At 36.5% G+C, this 19,953-nt stretch overlaps 1 protein-coding gene across 4 annotated transcripts in view; it reads left to right on the forward strand.

The window, feature by feature from the left end:
- LOC138815255 (vacuolar protein sorting-associated protein 54) overlaps window positions 1-19,953 on the forward strand; it is a 99,456-nt gene that overhangs the window by 27,729 nt on the left and 51,774 nt on the right. For all 4 annotated transcript variants that reach the window (XR_011368234.1, XM_070004538.1, XM_070004539.1 and 1 more), the window contains exons 5-7: window positions 2,682-2,716; window positions 6,134-6,265; window positions 13,429-13,814. Coding sequence is in view for 3 of the 4 variants with exons in the window: in XM_070004538.1 (XP_069860639.1) it covers window positions 2,682-2,716; window positions 6,134-6,265; window positions 13,429-13,814 (553 nt within the window). In the remaining variant the exon portion in view is untranslated. The remainder of the gene's footprint in view (window positions 1-2,681; window positions 2,717-6,133; window positions 6,266-13,428; window positions 13,815-19,953) is intronic.

Here is a 19,953-nt window from a genome sequence, read left to right on the forward strand (position 1 = left end):
AGGAATTGAACCCAGGGCTTCATGCATGCAAGGCATGCACTCTACCACTAAGCCACATTCCCAGCCCTAATCCTTATAATTTTTATAGCATAATACTATAATCTTTTCTAAATCCTTTACTGTGACAAGTAAACTTAATATCTTGGTGCTGGGTACTTTGTTGCTTAAAAGTAGATAAATAAGCTGGGTGTGGGTGGTTTATTCATGCGATCCAGCTACTCAGGAGGCTGAGATCTGTGGATTGAGGTTTGAAGCTAGGCTAGGCAGGAAAATTCATGAGAGTCTTATTTTGGGTGGTCATAGGGCTTGAATTCAGAGCACTGTCCTTGAGCTTTTTTACCCAAGGCTAGTGCTCTACCACTTTGAGCCATAGGATCATTTCTGGTTTTATGGTTATTTGGAGATAAGAGTCTCATGGACTCTTTCTTGCCCAGGCAGGAGATCCTCAGATCTCAGTCTCCTGAGTGGCTAGAATTACAGACATGAGATACTGGCCCCTGGCTTATGAGACTTTTACCTCCAATAAACTACTAAAAAAACCTTGGAAGTGAAGCTGCGATTCTAGTGATAGAGAACTAGCCTTGAGCATAAGCTCAGGGACATTGCCCAGACCCTGAGGTCAAGCCCTGGGCTGACACTGTGGGGGAAAAAGAAAAAAAAAAGATGAATAAGATGAATAACAAAAAATTAACCCTTAATTGCAACACTCTATGTTAAGGCTTTGTAAGGTTGAACACACAATATTCTAGCTCACTTTAGGAAATTTCCAAGATCTAATGATGATTACGTATGTTTTAAAATAGTGGGAAACAGTGATGTATTACATATTTCTTGGGAATACTTAGAATAAAAATAAAAGGAATTGATACAAAGTCATAGATCTAGTCAAAAGAGTTGTAAGAACCTATTGTGTTGGCTGTACTTCAATAAGAGATGTAACTGAAATAGTGGGCAGGGACCAGGTCATGAAGAGTCTTGTATGCCATGCTTAGGAATTACTTTATTGAAAGGCAGAATAAAGCTATACAGAATAATTTAAATATAAATCTGACATGGTCAGATTTATAATTACATATTTTATTCTGAAAACAGTGTGGATCATGAATTTTGAGGCAGTGATTAAGAAGTCAGAAGCCACTGCAGTGCTGAGTAGGAAATAGGGTGCCAATAACAGTTACAGTAGAAATGAGGAAGTTAGAACTAAATACTTCACAGATCTAGGCATAGGTTTTAATACCTGGCAATAGAGAAAAATGATTGAGGGATGACTCTCATGTTTCTTGTTTATTCAGCTATCTTAGGTAGGAGGTGCAGTTCATCTAAAAAGCAAAATAGGGCTGAGAAAGTGGCTCAGTGGTAGAGCGCTTGCCTTGCATGCATGAGGCCCTGGGTTCGACTCCTCAGCACCACATAAGCAAAAAGAAAAAAGCCGGAAGTGGCGCTGTGGCTCAAGTGGTAGAGCGCTAGCCTTGAGCTGAAGAGCTGAGGGACAGTGCCCAGGCCCAGAGTTCAGGCCCCACGACTAGACCCAGAAAAATAAAAAATAAAAAAAAAGAAAGAAGCAAAATAGGAAGGGAAATGGAGGCTAGTTTTGTTGCAAAATGACATGTGTAACTGGCAACCTAGATCCCTGGAAAGAAGAAATGAAGATAGGCTGAAAATATACGCTGGACATTATTAGAGATATTATGCAAGACAATAGTGTAGTAGTTGAATCCAAGGGTGCAAGATTACCAAGGGAAGATATGAATAATAAAGAGGAAAGGATTGTTGCTAGGACAGTGTCAAGTTACCATCTCCCCTCCCCCACCCCCTTCTTTTGTTGGTAGGAGTCCTGGGGCTTGAATTCAGGGCCTGAGCACTGTCCCTGAGCTTCATTTGCTTAAGGCTAGCACTCTACTACTTGAGCCACAGTGTTACTTCTGGCTTTTTGTGTTTATGTGGTACTGAGGAATCGAACCCAGGGCTTCATGAATGCCAGGCAAACACTCTACCACTAATCCACATTCCTAGCCTGATATTTTTTGATCATAAGAAATTCTAATGAAGCTGGTTGCCAGTGTTTCACAGCCATCTCTATATTCCTAGCTACTCAGATAGCTGAGATCTCAGGATTGTGTATGAAGACAGCTGGGCAATTAACTAGCAAAAAGCTCAAAGTAGAGCTGTGGATCAAGTAGTAGTATTCTTGAGTGACAAAGCTAAAGGATAGCACCCAGACCTGAGTTGAAATCCTAGCACCAAAACACACATACACACACACACACACGCACGCACGCACGCGCGCAATGGAAGAAAGGAAGAAAAGTTTTGAATAGAATATGGTGGGTATTTTAAATAATAAAAAGTTTCTATTCTAGAATTTAATTCATTTTCTGATACTACATAGCATCCTAAATTTAATTTAAAAACTTAATAAAAGATAATCAAAAGACTTAAAATGTATTTAGATGTTTCATTACTACTAAATGATTGATTACAGTTGTTTGAAGCTTCTTTCTTGTTCAGAGCTCCCCCTTAGGCAGATATCATCAAGTAAGAATACTTGATGAAGGAAAACCTAGAGTAGTTATTTGGTTGTAATCTAGTGTAATATTGCATTTGTCAAAATATGTATATTATGGGAGTAAAATTAAAACAACTTTAAAAGATTATATTTTCCCTTTTCCTTTTTATCATAGATAAATCCAGGACAGATCTGGAGCAAGTACCTAAGGTAAGAAAGTATAAAAATAAGAATACTGCTTTTTAATATTTGATCTTTTATTTTGCCTTATAAAATTTTCATTTGGCTATTTTTTGACAGGCCATTTTGCTGCTTTTGGGGCTTTGGTCTTGCTTTTTTAAAATGAAAAATAAATTTCATTTGGCAAATATTGTATGTAATTTTCTTTTTTCTTTTTTTTTTTTTGGGTCCGGTTGTGGGGCCTGAACTCTGGGCCTGGGTGCTGTCTCTCAGCTCTTCAGCTCTTCAGCTAGCGCTCTACCACTTGAGTGAGTCACAGTGCCACTTCCGGCTTTTTTCTTTTTGCTTATGTGGTACTAGGGAATTGAACCCAGGGCCTCAAGCATTGCAAGGCAAGTGCTCTACCACTGAGCCACCTTCCCAGCCCGTAATTTTCTTTTTTGTACCATCAGTCTCTTCCTCATTATTAAAACTAGAAATATATTTTAAGTATCTATATTCTAAGAAGAATTTGTTGATCTTACTATCCTTTCAGATTATTAAGAGATAGTTTCTTGGCATTAAAAAATTGGTAGCATGGGGCTGGGAAGGTGGCTCAGTGGTAGAGTGCTTGGCTTGAATGTATAAGGCCCTGGGTTCGATTCCTCAGCACCACATAAGCAGAAAAAGATGGAAGTGGTGCTGTGGCTGAAGTGGTAGAGTGCTAGCTTTGAGCTGAAGAGCTGAAGGACAGTGTCCAGGCCCAGAGTTAAAACTCCACAACCGGCAAAAAAAAACCCATAAATAAATAAAATAAAAATTGATAGCACTTTTGTAATAGCTGCATTCTCTTTTGGGAAGAGAATCCATTTCCTTCTTCATGGTCTCAAAGTGATCTGTGACAGTTGTTACTTAGGATGAGAAAGAAACAAGTGGAGAGGGAGACTTTTAAGTTCTTTGCCTACAAAATAAAATTTAAGGCTCTTTATGATTTGCTACTATCAGAGTCATACTTCTCACTTCTGTCTACTCCTCTTTACATACTCTACTTCAAACAACTTTTTGCTAATACCCTACTTGCACTGTTTTCTCAGCCTGGAAATTCATTTTTTACTTCTTCCTGTTTTAAATCCTTTACAATTTTTTGCTTCTCAACCAAACATAATTGGCCCTCTTGCCAAATTCCCATAACATTTTATCTAGGCTCCCCTCCCCCCAAATACTCTTCTTACAAAGTATTTATCCACTTATCCCTTGGTATCTAGGGTTCCCCTTTCCCTATTAAGGATACTAAAATTGGACAATGCTCTGATGTCTTATATTTTGCTTATAACCTTCTCATATCCTCTAAATTACTTAATGAGATAACTCATACAATATAAATAGTTGTTTTACCATACTGCTTGAGAATAATGACAAAGAAACACAGATGTATTTTTTGCCAAATAATTTCTTTTAAAAATTATTTTTTATGAGTATATACTTCTTGACCATGTCATTCCTTCCTTCATTCCCCCCCCCTCCTGTCCCTACCCACAAGTTACATAGTTCATTTTTACACAGTGTACATTTAATGTATTGACTGCATTTGCTTATCCTTCCTATCTCCATTCTTGTGTTCTCCCCAAAAACATGTTCTATTTTCTGGTATTTGTTTTGATAAATAAAATTTTAGTTGTTCAGATAAGTTACACCTTTGGATTCCTCCCATAAACATATTCTCCTTCAGTCAAACTGAATAATTTCAATCCTCATTTGGTTCAGTCTATAGATGTGGAACCTGAAGATAGAGAGAGTTGACCATATATGTATTTTATCACGTTCCATGGGCTGAAAGCTCCTTGAGATTAGGATTGTCACTTATCTTTGTTTCTAAGTAGATATTTATTAATGCTGTTAATATTAAAGAGGAACTAAAAAAATACTTATTTCCTGGTGATGTTTTCCCTAACATTCATACTAGCTTTTTTTGATATAGGTGCAATGAATTAGTAAATAAAATATAGCAATAAATTGGCTAAACCATGTTTTAGGCCTTATGCTAAGTGCTAAGGATATAGTGATTAATAATCTATCATTATAACCCTGAAGGAAGATCTGGGCTCCAAAGAGAGTTATGCATATTAAATAGCTTCTGAAGCACATGATAAACAATTAAATATATATGGTGTACTTGTGTTCACAGGTATGAGTGATTAATCTTTGAATCATACACAACTATTTACTCCTTTGGTTAGGTCATCTCTTGTAAGGGTGTGTAAATACTTAGCTATAAGAATGTATAAAAGTGGCCAAGTACACTGGTGCATGCTTGTACTTGAAACTACCAGGATCTAGAGGTAAGATTGAGTTCTAGGGCTAGAGACTTTATCTGAAAAATAACTAAAAGCATAAAGGGCTGAGTTTATGGTTCAAGAGGTAGAGTACTTAACTAGCAACAGTGAAGTCTGAGTTCATACCACAATACCAAAAAGGTGTGAAAGATAATTGAATGATGATAGAATGGAATATGTCATTAGTGAGAAGGTATGACAAGAAACAGATAAATAGATACAAAAGAAATGAATTCTGCATACCATTCAGTATTATTTGGTCTGTGAGTCAGGAGAATTCACAAAAAGTTCTAAGCAGAGAAGTTAATTCAGTTTTATGTGACATTTTAGGAAGGTATCTCTGACAGCAATGACAGATACTCCCAATGTTAGGAGGGACATTGGTAAACAGCTGTTTACTAGTCAGAGAAAATGAAGAGCTGAATGGATGAGTGCTGAGGAGATATACAGAGAGAATTCAAGAAATAGTTAGGAAGTATAATAGGTAGCTCTTGCTGATGAGTTGGATATAGTATGCATGAAGATTATCTCTTCATAAAACTAAATTAGTTGTAAATGTTAGTGTGTTATTCTAAAAACTAAATTTGAAGGAATTTGAGCAGGAGAAAGTAGAAACATAAGCTGTAAATGAATTTGACTATAGAGTAAGGGAACGACCCTCTCCTCTGGTAAATGCTAAAAACATTTTTTTTTTTTTTTTGGGTCCGGTCGTGGGGCCTGAGCTCTGGGCTTGGGCACTGTCCCTCAACTCTTCAGCTCAAGGCTAGCGCTCTACCACTTGAGCCACAGCACCACTTCCGGCTTTTTTCCTTTTGCTTATGTGGTGCTGAGGAATCGAACCCAGGGCCTCAGGCATGCAAGGCAAGCAAGCGCTCTACCACTGAGCCACCTTCCCAGCCCCTAAAAACATTTTTTAATATCCTGTGCGAACATTTTAAATGTGACTCGCCAAGTTTACTTTTATTGTAAATTTTGGATCTAGAGTTTTGTGTGAATAAATAATTACTATTTGCTTTTGCTATTCACACTCAAGATCCAAGTTAATTTTTGTTTAGTGGTTTTGTAATGTTGGAGGAGTAATGGATATAGAGAAAATGTTGTAATCTAATTGGGGAAATATGTATTCTTTTAATAGATTTTTATGAAACCAGATTTTGCCTTGGATGATTCCTTAACTTTTAATTCAGTTTTACCATGGTCTCATTTTAATACTGCTGGTGGAAAAGGAAATCGTGATGCAGCTTCCTCAAAGTTACTTCAAGAAAAGGTAATTGTTCCTTGACTTTTTTCCTATAGAATACTGGTAATATCATTTTGGTTGAGTGATAATTACTTGTGTGTGCTCAGATGAGATCTTCTTTCAATTTCTTTCTTTTGGGGAGAATAACAAAGGAAGAGGTAACAATGCTCGACGAGAAATGTACTCATTACCTTACTCATGTAACTGTAACCCTCTTTACAATAAAATAAAATTTAAAAGGGGCTGGGAAGGTGGCTCAATGGTAGTATGCTTCCCTTGAATGCGTGAGGCCCTGGGTTTGATTCCTCAGCACCACGTAAACAGAAAAAGGCAGAAGTGGAGCTGTGGCTCAAGTGCTAGAGCACTAGCCTTGAACTGAAGAGCTGAGGGACAGTACCCAGGCCCAGAGTTCAAGCCCTATGACCAATGCAAAAAATAAAGAAATAAATAAATTTTTCTCTTTTTCAGACTTAGGATTTTAGCCAAGAAACTCACGCATACTAGGCAATTGCTCTATCATCTTTGTTGTTAGTGATAATTGTAAACATTCTAATCTTCTTTTGGAGCTAATGGGATTTTAAACTCAGGGTCTTGTTACTTACAAGGCAAATAAGTTACCACTTAAGCCACAATTCCCAGTGTTTTCCCTTTTTAGTTATGTTTCAGATAGTCTTGCACTTTTTGCCTATACATGTGATCCTCCTATTATACCCATGTATAGCTGAGATTACAGGCAAGCTCTGCAACACTTGGCTTCTTTGCTGAGATGGCTTTGCCTGAGTTGGCTTTGAACTGGGATCTTCCCCGTCTTCCCCATAGTAAAGGAATTACACACATCATCCATTGTACTTGGCCCAGCATTTTAATCTTAACTGGTACTAAGAGTATTTTGGTTTAGTGGAATAAAAGTTGTGCTTGTTAAAAAGGAAAAACATTCTGAGTGCTTCTCTCTCTCTCTTTCTTTCAAGTCCTGGGCTTGAACTCCTGTCTTAAGCTTTTGAGCTCAGACTAGCGATCTAACACTTGAGCCACAGCTCCTTTCTGGTAGGTTAGTGGAGATAAGAGAGTCACAGATTGTCTTGCTGGGCTTGCTTTGAACAACAATCCTGGATTTCAAGCTTTGGAGTAGCTAGGATTATAGGCATGAGCCCACAAACAGACTCAGTGCATCTTTTCTAAAACTGATTGAAAGAATATATTAGATAACACAATGAATGCTTTGTATTTATCCCAAATGGTTTAGCTCTGCATCAGCTAATTTTATAACCATGATAAACACAGAAAGCAGCTTTTCCTGGAAAAAGCAAAAATTAGCTGGGGGCCGGGAAGGTAGCTCAGTGGTAGAGCGCTTGCCTTGCATGCATGAGGCCCTGGGTTTGATTCCTCAGCACCACATAAGCAGAAAAAAAAAAAAGCCGGAAGTGGCACTGTGGCTCAAGTGGTAGAGTGCTAGCCTTGAGCTGAAGAGCTGAGGGACAGCACCCAGGCCCAGAGTTCAGGCCCCACGACCAGACCCCCCCTCCCCCCCAAAAATAGCTGGGAATTTCCTGTGAATTAGCAAAAATATTATAGTTAAATACAGTATTTTGTTTTATTTTTATGAGCAAGGTAATGAGTCCATTTCCTATCAAGCATTGTTACTCCCCTTTTGTTTTCCCCTGCTCCCCCCCACCCCTGCCTGCAAAGTTGTAAAGTTTGTTTTCAACATAGTGTCTTGTACATCTCACTGTTACAATGGCTCATCCTGTATCCTTATTTCAACATTTTGTTATTTCCCTTCCCCTCTCCAAATTAGAAAAATGTATACAAGATGTAGGATACCTGAATCAAATACAGTGACAATAGGGGTTGTATCATGAGGAAAGAACATACGAAGAAACAACAAAAAAAATCACATAGTACATTATAAGAACATTAAAAGAACAGCAAGAAAGATAAAATCTCCTGTGTCTCTATCTTGGGTTCATTTCTCTTAGCATCAGGTTATATGGTCATATGAACATAGCTTTTGGCTTCTTCTTCTTGTCCTAGACATATACTAATTATTGCAGATAAGGGAAACCATGGGACCTATGTTTCTTTGGGCCTGGCTTACTTCACTTAATATAATTTTTTCCAAGTCTTTCCCTTTCCTAATAAAGGGGATGCTATCATTCTTTCTGATGGAGGCATAGAATTCCATTGTGTATATATGACATTTTCTTGATCCATTTATCTACTGAGGGGCATCTGGGTTCCATATCTTAGCTATGGTAAATAATGCTGTGATAGGGCTGGGAAGGTGGCTCAGTGGTAGAGTGCTTGCTTTGCATGCCTGAGGCCCTGGGTTCTATTCCTCAGCACCACATAAGCAAAAAGAAAAAAGCCGGAAGTGGCGCTGTGGCTCAAGTGGTAGAGCGCTAGCCTTGAGCTGAAGAGCTGAGGGACAGCGCCCAGGCCCAGAGTTCAGGCTCCATGACTGGACCCAAAAAAAAAAAAGAAAAAAAAATAATGCTGTGATAAACATAGTTGTGTTGGTAGCTTTAGTACGGCCTTGTTTGTGATCATTTGGGTAAATGCCTAAAAGTGGGATTGCTGGGTATAGGGGAACTCTATATGGAGTCTTTTGAGGAACCTCCATATTGCTTTCCAAAGTGGTTGAACAAGTTTACACTCCCACCGACAATGCAGTAGTGTTCCCTTTTGGCCACATCCCTTCCAGCATCTGTTGTTACTAGATTTCTTGATTATAGCCATTCTAACTAGGGTGAGGTAGAGTCTCAATGTTGTTTTGATTTGCATGTCTCTTATGGCTAGAGAAGTTGAACATTTCTTCATGTGTCTATTGACCATTCTTATGTCCTCTTCAGAGAAGTTTCTCTTTTAAGTCTTTAGCCCACTTTTTAATTGGGCAGTTGTTTCTTTGAGGATTTGTTGTTGGGGGACTTCATTTTTTGAGTTCTAAGTATATTTTAGATATGAGACCCTTGTCCATTGTATGGCTAGTGAAGATCTCCCAATCCGTGGGCTTTCTACTAATCTTGCTAGCTATGTCCTTTGCCATGCAGAAGCTTTGCAGTTTCATGCAGTCCCATTTGTCCAACTTTTCTTTGATTTGTTGTGTTTCTGGGTCTTTATTAAGAAAATTTTGGCCTGTGCCAAGGAGCCCTAGAGTTTCTCCTATTCCTTCCTGTAATGTTTTCAGAGTGTCTGCTTTGACTCCGAGGTCTTTGATCCATTTGGAGTTGATTCTGGTACAGGGTGATATATAAAGATCTAGCTTTAGTTTTCTACAGGTGTTTAACCAATTTTGCCAGCACCATTTACTGAAGAGCCTTTCTTCCATTCCTCTTCCTACTCCTCTTCCTCCTCTTCTTCTTCTTTCTTCTTCTTCCTTCTTCTTCTTCCTTCTTCTTCTTTCTTCTTCTTCTTTTTTTTTAAAGCTCCCTTATTGAAGATTAAGTGGCTGTAGGTTGTAGGTTCATTTCCGGGTGTTCAGTTCTATTCCATTTGTCCTCAGGTCTGTTCTTGTGCTAGTACCAAGCTGTTTTGACTACTATGGTTTTGTAGTAGAGTTTGAGGTTTGGTATTGATATTCCTCCAGCACTGTTCTTGCTGCTAAAGATTCTTTTTGCTATTCAGAGTCCTTTATTGTTCCATATGAAATTTTGGATTGCCTTTTCTGTTTCCTTAAAAATGAGGTTGGAATATTGATAGGTATCGCAGTGAATTAGTAGATAGCCTTTGGCAGTATTGCCATTTTCACAATGTTAGTCCTCCCAATCCAGGAGCATGTGAGGTTTTTCCACTTCCTTAGTTCTGCTTTAATTTCCTTTTTCACGTTTTTAAAGTTTTCATCAGAGGTCCTTCACTTCTTCTTGTTTTTTTTTTTTTTTGTCTGTCATGGGGCCTGAACTCTGGGCCCTGTCCTCAGCTCTTCAGCTCTAGGCTAGCGCTCTATCATTTAAACCACAGCACCACTTCTGTTTTTTTCTGCTTATGTGGTGCTGAGGAATTGAACCCAGGGCCTCATGCATGTAAGGCAAGCATTCTACCACTGAGCCACTTTCCTAGCCCTCCTTCACTTCTTTAGTTAACTCCTAGGTATTTTATTTTTTATGGGGCTATTACAAAAGGAGTTGTTTTCCTGATTTCAGCCGTGTTCTTCTCATTTTTGGCATACAGGAAAGCCATTGATTTTTGAGAGTTAATTTTGTATCCTGCTACTTTGCCAAAGGTTTGAATTAGCTTGAGTTACTTGGGAGTGGAGTCCATAGGTTCTTTAAATACAAGATCATGTCATCTGCAAAGAGGGAGAGTTTTACTTCATCTTTCCCTATTTGGATCCCCTTTATGTTGGCATCTAAATACGGTATTCTTATGATATTTTTTTGCTTTACAAGCCTTCATGTTATTAGTCAGAAGTACTTTAAAATTTCCAGTGTTCTGTATTTTAAAGTCATCATGTTGAAAATAATTTAAAATTTAGGATTTTAAATATAACTTACTGAGAATTTTCTAAAACTTGGATAATAGAAACTTTTAGTTTCTGTTTTTTCTCAGAACTTGCTTAAGAGCCTTTCTAAAACTATGGTTTTTAAATCAGAAAAAACTTTTGTTCTAGTGACATTGTTGGCAGTTTGAAAGCTTTTCTCAGGAAAACTTTAATAAATTAGGTCCAGTTCTTCTCAGTAACTGAAGAACAGACAGGCTTGAAGAGAACAGGAGAAGAGATGTGGGGAAAGATGCATGAGTATTTTTTTTCTCACAATTCAAAGGGATAGTGAGCTCACTTTTCCTTTTTTTTTTTTTTTTAACTTAAGGACAAATTCATCACTCTGCTGAAAATGATAGAGAAGGCTTGCTCCAGGTGTTATTTTTACATTTTTATGCCCTGGAGGAAAACACCTCAAAAAAGAAAAGCAACAAAAGACAATAAAAATCTCATTGATCTATGCAAATACTTTTAAGAATATCTTGAAGATTATTTCTTCGATGTTATTTTAGTAGGAAATATTATGAATATTGATGAATCCTGAAAGCTGAAAATCAAATAAATATTTTATCCCCAGTGTTTAAAGTGACTAAAGTAATGGATTTCCTTTTTATTTATAAGTCACAGAATCAGATTTCCTTTATTTGCATTCTGATTCCTTTTCTATTTTTTGTTAGGAGTGAAAGAATTCTATGACAGCACTTTCAAGCTCCTATTACAATAGACAGCAGCTACTTTATCTTGCTAGGTTTAAGGAGAAGAGGATTCTACTTCCAGAATTAGGGAAATTAACATCCTATTTTGTATTATCCAAAGTGTTGGTCTGTGATGTGATAAAGTGTTTGCATTGTAATGTAAAATATTGAACTGGGTCTTTGTTGCCAGCCTGCAGTACACATGAGGACTGTTTCAAAAGACAAACTGGTTGGCTGGGGATGTAACTTAGTGATAGAGCAAGTCAAGCATTCATGAGGTTCTGGGTTCCATACTTAGCTCTCTGTGGGGCAGGATATAGGGAAGCACTTAGTGATAGCATTTATTTACATTTTGACAAAGTTCCTTACTTTATTTTGGATGGTAAAATAGTCCAGAGATTGACAGTAGCATATAAATTCTATTCTATCCTAAAGGATTTATCCATTTTCCAATTACTATTCTGAGGATTGACTCCACTTGAGCTTACAATCCATCCTACAATGGTGGTCCAGATTGCTTTTTTTTAGGGAAATAAATAACAGCTATACTGAAGATGAAAACAAGACAGCATTTCCTATTTGTAATCTATTAGATATTCTAATAGATTATTGAAAAAATACAACAGAAGTTATGAGTGATGCCTGTGGTTTAAAGAACACTTTAAGATATTTAGAAGTAGTGCCTGAAATCTGAACTATTAAAGTTAAAAAAGAAAATCACTAGAGACATTGCAAGATAATGTAGTCAAAAAAGTCATCTACAGTTAGAAAAGAAGTCCAGATTTGAAACTAAAAGAGCATAATACAAATTATAAGAATCTTGGTTGTAATAAAATACACTTGAATTGTTGAAGGTATTTCTTAATTTTGAAGAGTATAGTACATTAAAGACAAAAATTTATGAATAGCCTTGAAAAAACATTCTAAATGAATTCCAATATATTCTACAGTTTATGACTAAAACATCTGTCTTGTATTTTGAAACAGCAAGTAAAAAGAGCTTCAGTTTTTTAATTTTTATTATTTTTTATTTTTGTCGGTCATGGGGCCTGAACTCTGAGCCTGGGTGCTGTCCCTCAGCTCTTCAGCTGAAGGCTAGTGCTCTACCACTTGAGCCACAGCACTGCTTCCAGCCTTTTCTGCTTATGTGGTGCTGGTGAACCTAAACCAGGGCCTCAAGCATACAAGGCAAGCACTCTACCACTGAGCCACCTTCCCAGCCCAAGAGCTTCAGTTTTTGAGACTGACAGATGTGGGTTAACATTTGAGTTTCTTTTTTTTTTTTTTTTTTTTGCTACTTGCTTACAATATAACTTTATTCAAGGTATTTAATGTGTATAAGTTTCCTCATTTGTAAAATGAGAATAATTATATGCTAATGATGTTAAAATGAGAAAAAAAGCTAGATGTATATAAAATACTCAACACACAGAAAGAAGAGGTCAGTAAGTGGAAACTATAATCCTCTACTTCAGTGAATGATATATGTTTGATGTTGGTGTAGGCTGAAGAGACTTTTAAAACTAGAATTATAATCTGATAATTGTAGATTGTGAAAATAGTTGGCCTTTGTACAGTAGTAATGACAGGAACTGAGGAAGAAGGTGAATCATCTTTTGTTGGTTTTGGGGTAGCACCTTTCATCTCCTTTCCAATATTATTATTATTATTTTGTTACGGTCGTGGGGCCTGAACTCTGGGCCTGGGCGCTGTCCCTCAGCTCTTCAGCTCAAGGCTAGCGCTCTACCACTTGAGCCAGAGCACCACTTCTGGCTTTTTTCTTTTTGCTTATGTGGTGCTGATGAACCTAACCGAGGGCCTCAAGCATACAAGGCAAGCACTCTACCACTGAGCCCCCTTCCCAGCCCCCTCCTTTCCATTGTTTTGAAGAACCTGTAATGAAACAATTCACATTTATTATTTAAAATACATGTGGAAATATTTTATCATTTCTGGACAGTATTTACATATCCAAGAAAAGTATACTTATAATCATGATTTTTTTTTCCATTTCTTTTAAGCTGAGCCATTACCTGGACATTGTGGAAGTAAACATTGCTCATCAGATCTCTCTACGTTCAGAAGCATTTTTTCATGCAATGACCTCTCAACATGAATTGCAGGACTACCTCAAGAAAACTTCCCAGGCTGTAAAAATGCTTCGTGACAAAATTGCACAGATTGATAAAGTAATGTGTGAAGGATCACTACATATTTTAAGACTGGCACTTACCAGAAATAATTGTGTTAAAGTATACAATAAACTGAAGTTAATGGCCACTGTACACCAAACTCAGCCTACAGTGCAGGTGTTATTATCTACTTCTGAATTTGTTGGCGCATTGGACTTAATAGCAACAACGCAAGAGGTTCTACAGCAGGAATTACAGGGCATTCATAGCTTCCGGTATGTCTGTTAAGTAAGCCATTAGAAGTAATGTTAGCAAACTTTAAAAGATAATATTAGTATGTAATGTTAAAAGTATACATGTATTCTAAGTATTTCAGATTGGTCTGCTTAATAATATTATTCTGACACAAGACAAACACTGTAAGGAATATTTACAAGACTTATAGAGAAACAAAATTTCTAGGAGATAAATATAATAACAGCAAATCACAGTTTGGAAAGTTGAAATAGCTTTGGGTAAATATGGAGAATTAGTATTTTTAAATTCATTTTTAAAGATTTAAACATTTTATTTTATTTTTGTTGGTCATGGGGCTTGAACTATGGGCCTGGGTACTGTCCCTGAGCACTTCAGTTCAAGGTGAGCACTTTACCACTTGAGCCACAGTGCCACTTCCAGTTTTCTGGTGGTTAATTGGAGATAAAAAGTATCACAGACTTTCCTGCCTGGGCTGGCTTTGAACCATGATCCTCACTCAGATCTCAGCCTCCTGAATAGCTAGGATTACAGGCGTGAGCCACCAGCTCCCAGCTTTAAAATTTTTATTTATTGCTTAGAGAATGTTGGATTCACATTCAGGGTCTTGCATTTGCCATGCTTTACCACTTGACCTGTGCCTTCAGCCTTATTTTTGAGATAGTGTGTTGCTTTTTGCCCTGGTATGTGCCTGAACTTTGATCTACCTACTGTGGATTTCCTATTGTTGTGATTATAGGCATGTGCCAATGTGTCTAGTTTCTCTTGTTGGAGAAAATCTTGTGGACTTTTCTGCATGAGCTAGCCTGGGTACCTTTATCCTTTTAGTTTCAACATTCTATGTAACTTGGAGTGACAGGCATATTCCACTGCACCCAGCTATTAGAATAGGTCTTGGAAAGTTTTATGCCTTACGCTACCATCCTCTCAATTTCAGTCTCCCAAGTACTTAGAATTACAAGCATGAACCACTGGCACCCAGCTATAAAACTTTATAGTAGGTTTTAAATAAATTCATTTCTAATTTGCAATCTACTTTTATTTATTTATTTATTTATTTATTTATTTATTTATTTATTTATTGGTCAGTTATGGGGCTGAGTTCTTCAGCTCAAGGCAAAATGCTCTACAACTTGAGGCACAACGCCACTTCCAGTTTTCTGAGTGGTTAACTGGAGATAAGAGTCTCATGGACTTTACTGCCTGGGCTGGCTTTGAACTCTGATCCTTAGATCTCAGCTTCCTGAGTAGCTAGGATTATAGGCATGAGCCACCAGCACCCTCTTATTTTTTAAATGGGGTCATCTGTTTATGTGTAGGACAGTCTGGACCACAGTTCATCTGGGATGACTGGCACATGCCACCACACCCAGTTTTTATAGATTGAGATTGCAGTCTGTTTTTTATAGTATAAAAAAATCCACATTAAGCCAAGCACTGGTGGCTTATGCCTATAATCTTAGATAGTCAGGAGGCCGAGATCTGAGGATCATGGTTGAAGCCAGGCTGAGCAGGAAAGGCTATGAGATGCATATCTCCAATTAAACATGAAAAAACTAAGTGGAGCTATAGTTCAAGTGGTCGAGTACTAGCCTTTACCATAAAAGCTCAGGAACAGCAGTCAGACCATGAGTTCAAGGACTGGCACACACATATATAAGTTTTCCACACCATGATAGGAAAGGCACAAAGTTCTTACTTTGAAAACATCTTTAGAAAGGAAAGAGAGCCAGGCTCTGGTGGCTCACATCTGTATTCCAAGCTACTCATAAGGCTAAGATCTAAGGATTGAAGTTCAAAGCCAGCCAGGGCAGGAAAGTCCATGAAACTCTTATCCCTAGTTAACCATGAGAAAACAAAGTGGTGCTGTGGCTCAGATAGTAGAGCGCTTGCCTTGAGCAAACAAGCCAGGAAGAGAAAAGATGCCTGTGGCAGGCCCTGAGTTGATTCCTAGCAACAAAAAGCCAAAAACTAAATAAAAACTTTGTAGAAAACATAATGTTTGAAATTATATATAAAAATTCCTTAGGATTACAATTTTAGATTTTCTGTGTGAAATCATGTTAGTGTTTTTTATACCCAAATGAAAATTATTAACATTTTATTCAGCTAATAAGCAGTTATTCAGTGTTCTTATAGAAGTTACTATCTTCTGGAAATCTCATCCAAACCTTTCACAGATGATATTTAATATGTTCTGGGAAAGACAGCTTCAAAATAACTTTATTTCAATTGAATTATGAATTCTTTATATGGTTGGAATATTGATGTATAAAGCACTATTGAATTCTTAAGTAGTTTTATTCATAGATTTAGGAATGGTACTTGCGTACATACTACAATGTCACACACCAGGTGAATAGTAAATAACAGAACAAAATGCTCTCTGCTTTGTCTCTGCAGTTTGTTTGGAGGGGTGTGAGACAGGTATTGCTATGTTAAAACAGGACTGTGATGAGTGTACAATTACTGTGAAACTCTGACCTCTTAGAGAATTTGTTGAAAACTATCATTGGAACTTCTTTACATAAAAATATACTTGTATGTAAACTTTTGCAATTAAAATTTCAGGGCAAACCGTGGATATTTGAAGCCTAATTTGGGTTCTGCAACATGGAACCCAAAGTGACTACACGATTTCTAATTGCCCTTTCACCTCTGAAATTTAATTTTTTTTAGTTTGTGTGATATATTTAAAATAATCAGTTTTTCAGAAAAATTGGCTTCCATGGTGACAGAAACTGTATTTTTCGTTTGTTACTTCTATATAAAAAAATGAATGTTGATGAATATCAGAGCCAATATCTTTCACATAATAAAGAGCTAAGGAATAGAATCAAAGATTGAATGTTTTCTTGCTAAACACCAACCCTAAACTTGTTTTAACTTTTACCCCAATAGTCATATGCTTTTATTTTCCTTGTCTCATACTTTTGTAATCAGTAGTATTAATGAAAATTGTAGTTATCCAAAACTGTGTGGAAAAAATTTAGGAGCAGAGTTTTTATGAATGTTTTATGATGGATTGAATTACAGAATATAAATATTATTTGTGTTTATTCCTAATTTGGGTACTCATTCATTTATCCATTCATTCATTGTTGTGCTAGGGATCGAATCCAGGCCTGTGCCATGCTAGGCTAGTGCTCTACTACTGAACTAAATCCCCAGTCCTTTTAATCTTCAGTTTTACATTTTTAGTTTGTACTTTAATGCAAATGACAAAATAGTTTTAAAAATTCTGTAAACTGTTTGGGGTTATTGCTCAAGTGCTTTTCTAGTGTATACTAGGCCCTAGTTTCATTTCCAGAACTGCAAAAAATTTTTAAATGTTTAAGTTTTCTTAGGGTTGGGGTTATAACTCAGTGGAAGAGCCCTTGCCTCCCATGCTTGATACCGTGTGTTTGATCACTAGCATAGGGGAAGCAAAATAAACAGGTGTTTGGGTATGTGATTTTAAAAAGTCTTTAAAATGTTGTACATAGCTACATTTTTCTCATGTTTCTGTTACTTTCTTTACAACTTACATGTGTAAAGATGGTTTATTTGTCATGTAAAATGTTTCAGTAAAGCTGCTTAGTAAATGTCAGTTCCAGGATATAACTAACTTTATTAAAGTTTGATATCTCCATATGCAAGTAATTTGCAAAATTAAAAATACTCTAAAATATTTCTCTAGTCAAAGAATAATATTGATCTATACTTGAAGACTAATTTTTTTTTTTTATAACTTTTGTACTTTGTTTTAAATGTGTTAAATTCTAACTGGTGATTTACTTCTTGTTTTTGTCTTTCCTTTTTGTTATAAGGTTGTTAAGTATCAACATTACTTTCTTGTATAACTTCACAAATATTTTTAAGGCCTTTTAACTTTGTTTGGAAACAATTCATTTTAGATCTTTTATTATTTTGTCTAATGCATCAGGAAGTATGTGTATTACAGGTTTCTTGTCTTCTGTAAACATTAATGGCATAAATCATGTTTTTAATTTATGAAAATGTTTATGTTTTATCAGTAGGAATTTCACCTACTTTGTTTTCCTTTCTGACCAAATTTTAGTTAGTCATTTTCCTAGAATTTATCTTAGAAATGTGTAGGATCAACTTGGCACCAGTGGCTCAAGCCTATAATCATAGCTATTCAGGAGGCTGAGAGCTGAGGATCAAGGTTCAAAGCCAGCTCAGACAGGAAAGTCTGTGAGACACTTACCCAGTTAAGCACCAGAAAACCAGAAGTGATACTGTGGCTCAAGTGGCAGAATGCTTGTCTTGAGGTAAAGAGCTCAGGCCCACAGTTCAAGCCCTGCAACAGACCAAAAGAAAAAAAGAAAAGCATAACATCTTAATATTTGAAATCTTTTTCTTGGCAGGTCAACAAAGGATTTGTTAATTAAGGGTGTGTGTGTGCATGCGTGCGTGCGTGCGTGTGTGTTGTTACCAGAGCCTTTTTTGGAGGTTTATAGGACATGAAATCTTGTGGACTTTGCTACTTAGTTTAGCTTTTGAACAATGATTCTCAAATCTTAGCCTCTTGAGTAGCTAGAATTACAGGTGTAAACCATTGGTACTTGACAATTACATATTTTATGGATATTATTTTGCTTTTGTATATTTTGTTCTTTCTATTGCTTTACTTATACTTCAATTTTTAGAAGTTACTACAAATACAGAACCCTATTTATTTATTCCAGTACTGGGGCTTGAATTTAGGGCAATCTCTCCAGTCCTGGGGCTTGAACTCTGAGCCTAGGTGCTGTCCCTGAGCTTTTTGTGCTCAAAACTAATGCTCTACCACTTCAGCCACAGCTCCACTTCTGGATTTTTGGTGTTTAATTTTGGAGATATGGGTCTCATGGACTTTTTTGCCTGGGCTGACTTTGAACCAAGATCTTGAGATCTCAGCCTCCTGACCAGCTAGGCATGAGCTAGTGATGCCCGGAGATTTAGAACAATTCTTGCTTGGCTTTCTTCCTCAAGGTTGGTGCTTTATCAATTGAGTCACATCTTCAGTTTGAGTAATTGTAGACTTTTCTGTTCAGATGACTTGGAGCCATGATCCTGCAGGTCTTAGCTTCCTGAGTAGCTGGAATTACAGGTGTGAGCCATCAGTCCCTAATCTAATTCTTGTTTCTAAAAAAGAACTTGAAAAATTCTTGAAATTATGTGTGTTAACAATATCTAGAAAATGTACAATATATGTATTTTCTTTTTTCTCATTTATTTTGTAGCTTTTGACCTTGAAATTATTTGCTGTTTAACTTTGTCTTGTGATTTCTGAACTCCCAAAGTACCCTTTATATTCTCCTATGATAACAACAGTCTTATCTATCTTAAAGTTATTTGTGTTTTTTAGTCTGTTGGGTTTTAAATGTCAGGCAAAATAGCTGTGCCTACATATCTTTTCTCTTTTTCTTTCCATGACCTTTGGATTATGGGCTGAGCTTTCTGGTCTATTTGCATAGTTTGGTTTTGTAATTTTAAAATAATTTACTGCCTGCCTAAAATTTTTGCAAAAGTGGGCAGTTTTAATTATTGGGAAATAAATATTTTAAACTATCACAAAAAGAAATTCTATTAGCAATGAAATGACTGAAATAATATATATTATTTATACTTTATACTAATTTAAAGGAATTGCTAAGGTTAATGATCATCCAGAATGGATGGGCCTCAACCTACTCTTCAGTATTGGTTACTTGCAAGTTTTGATACAGGAAAGCTTTAATTACTTTACAATTCAGGACTGTTATATTTTGCTTTTTATATTGTAAAGATTTATGGAGGAACTTTTAAGTTTTCATTATTTTTGTTAATTTTTTTTACTATTTTATTATCACTATTAATTAGAGCTATCAGCCAACAATTGAGGACAGTCATCAAATACATTAGAACTCTGAACCAATACCATGCTAAGTATATTGCATGTATTATTTACCCTTACAAAAACTGAGATAGGTAATATCCCTATTTTGACAGATATGAAAACTGGAGCTTACAAAGTCTTGGATAACTCGTTCTAGGTCATACAAGACCTGAAAAGCTATACTTCTTAATGTAGTAAGTGACCATATTAGAAGATCTCAAACATTACTCTGAATATCAGTGCTAATTTTATAATGTTATAGATTTAAAATTGTGAAGTTATGCTGTTGATTTGCT

Source organism: Dipodomys merriami, unplaced genomic scaffold (assembly GCF_024711535.1).
Source record: "Dipodomys merriami isolate MVZ:Mamm:240054 unplaced genomic scaffold, mDipMer1.0.p SCAF_63, whole genome shotgun sequence".
Classification (NCBI taxonomy): domain Eukaryota; kingdom Metazoa; phylum Chordata; class Mammalia; order Rodentia; family Heteromyidae; genus Dipodomys; species Dipodomys merriami.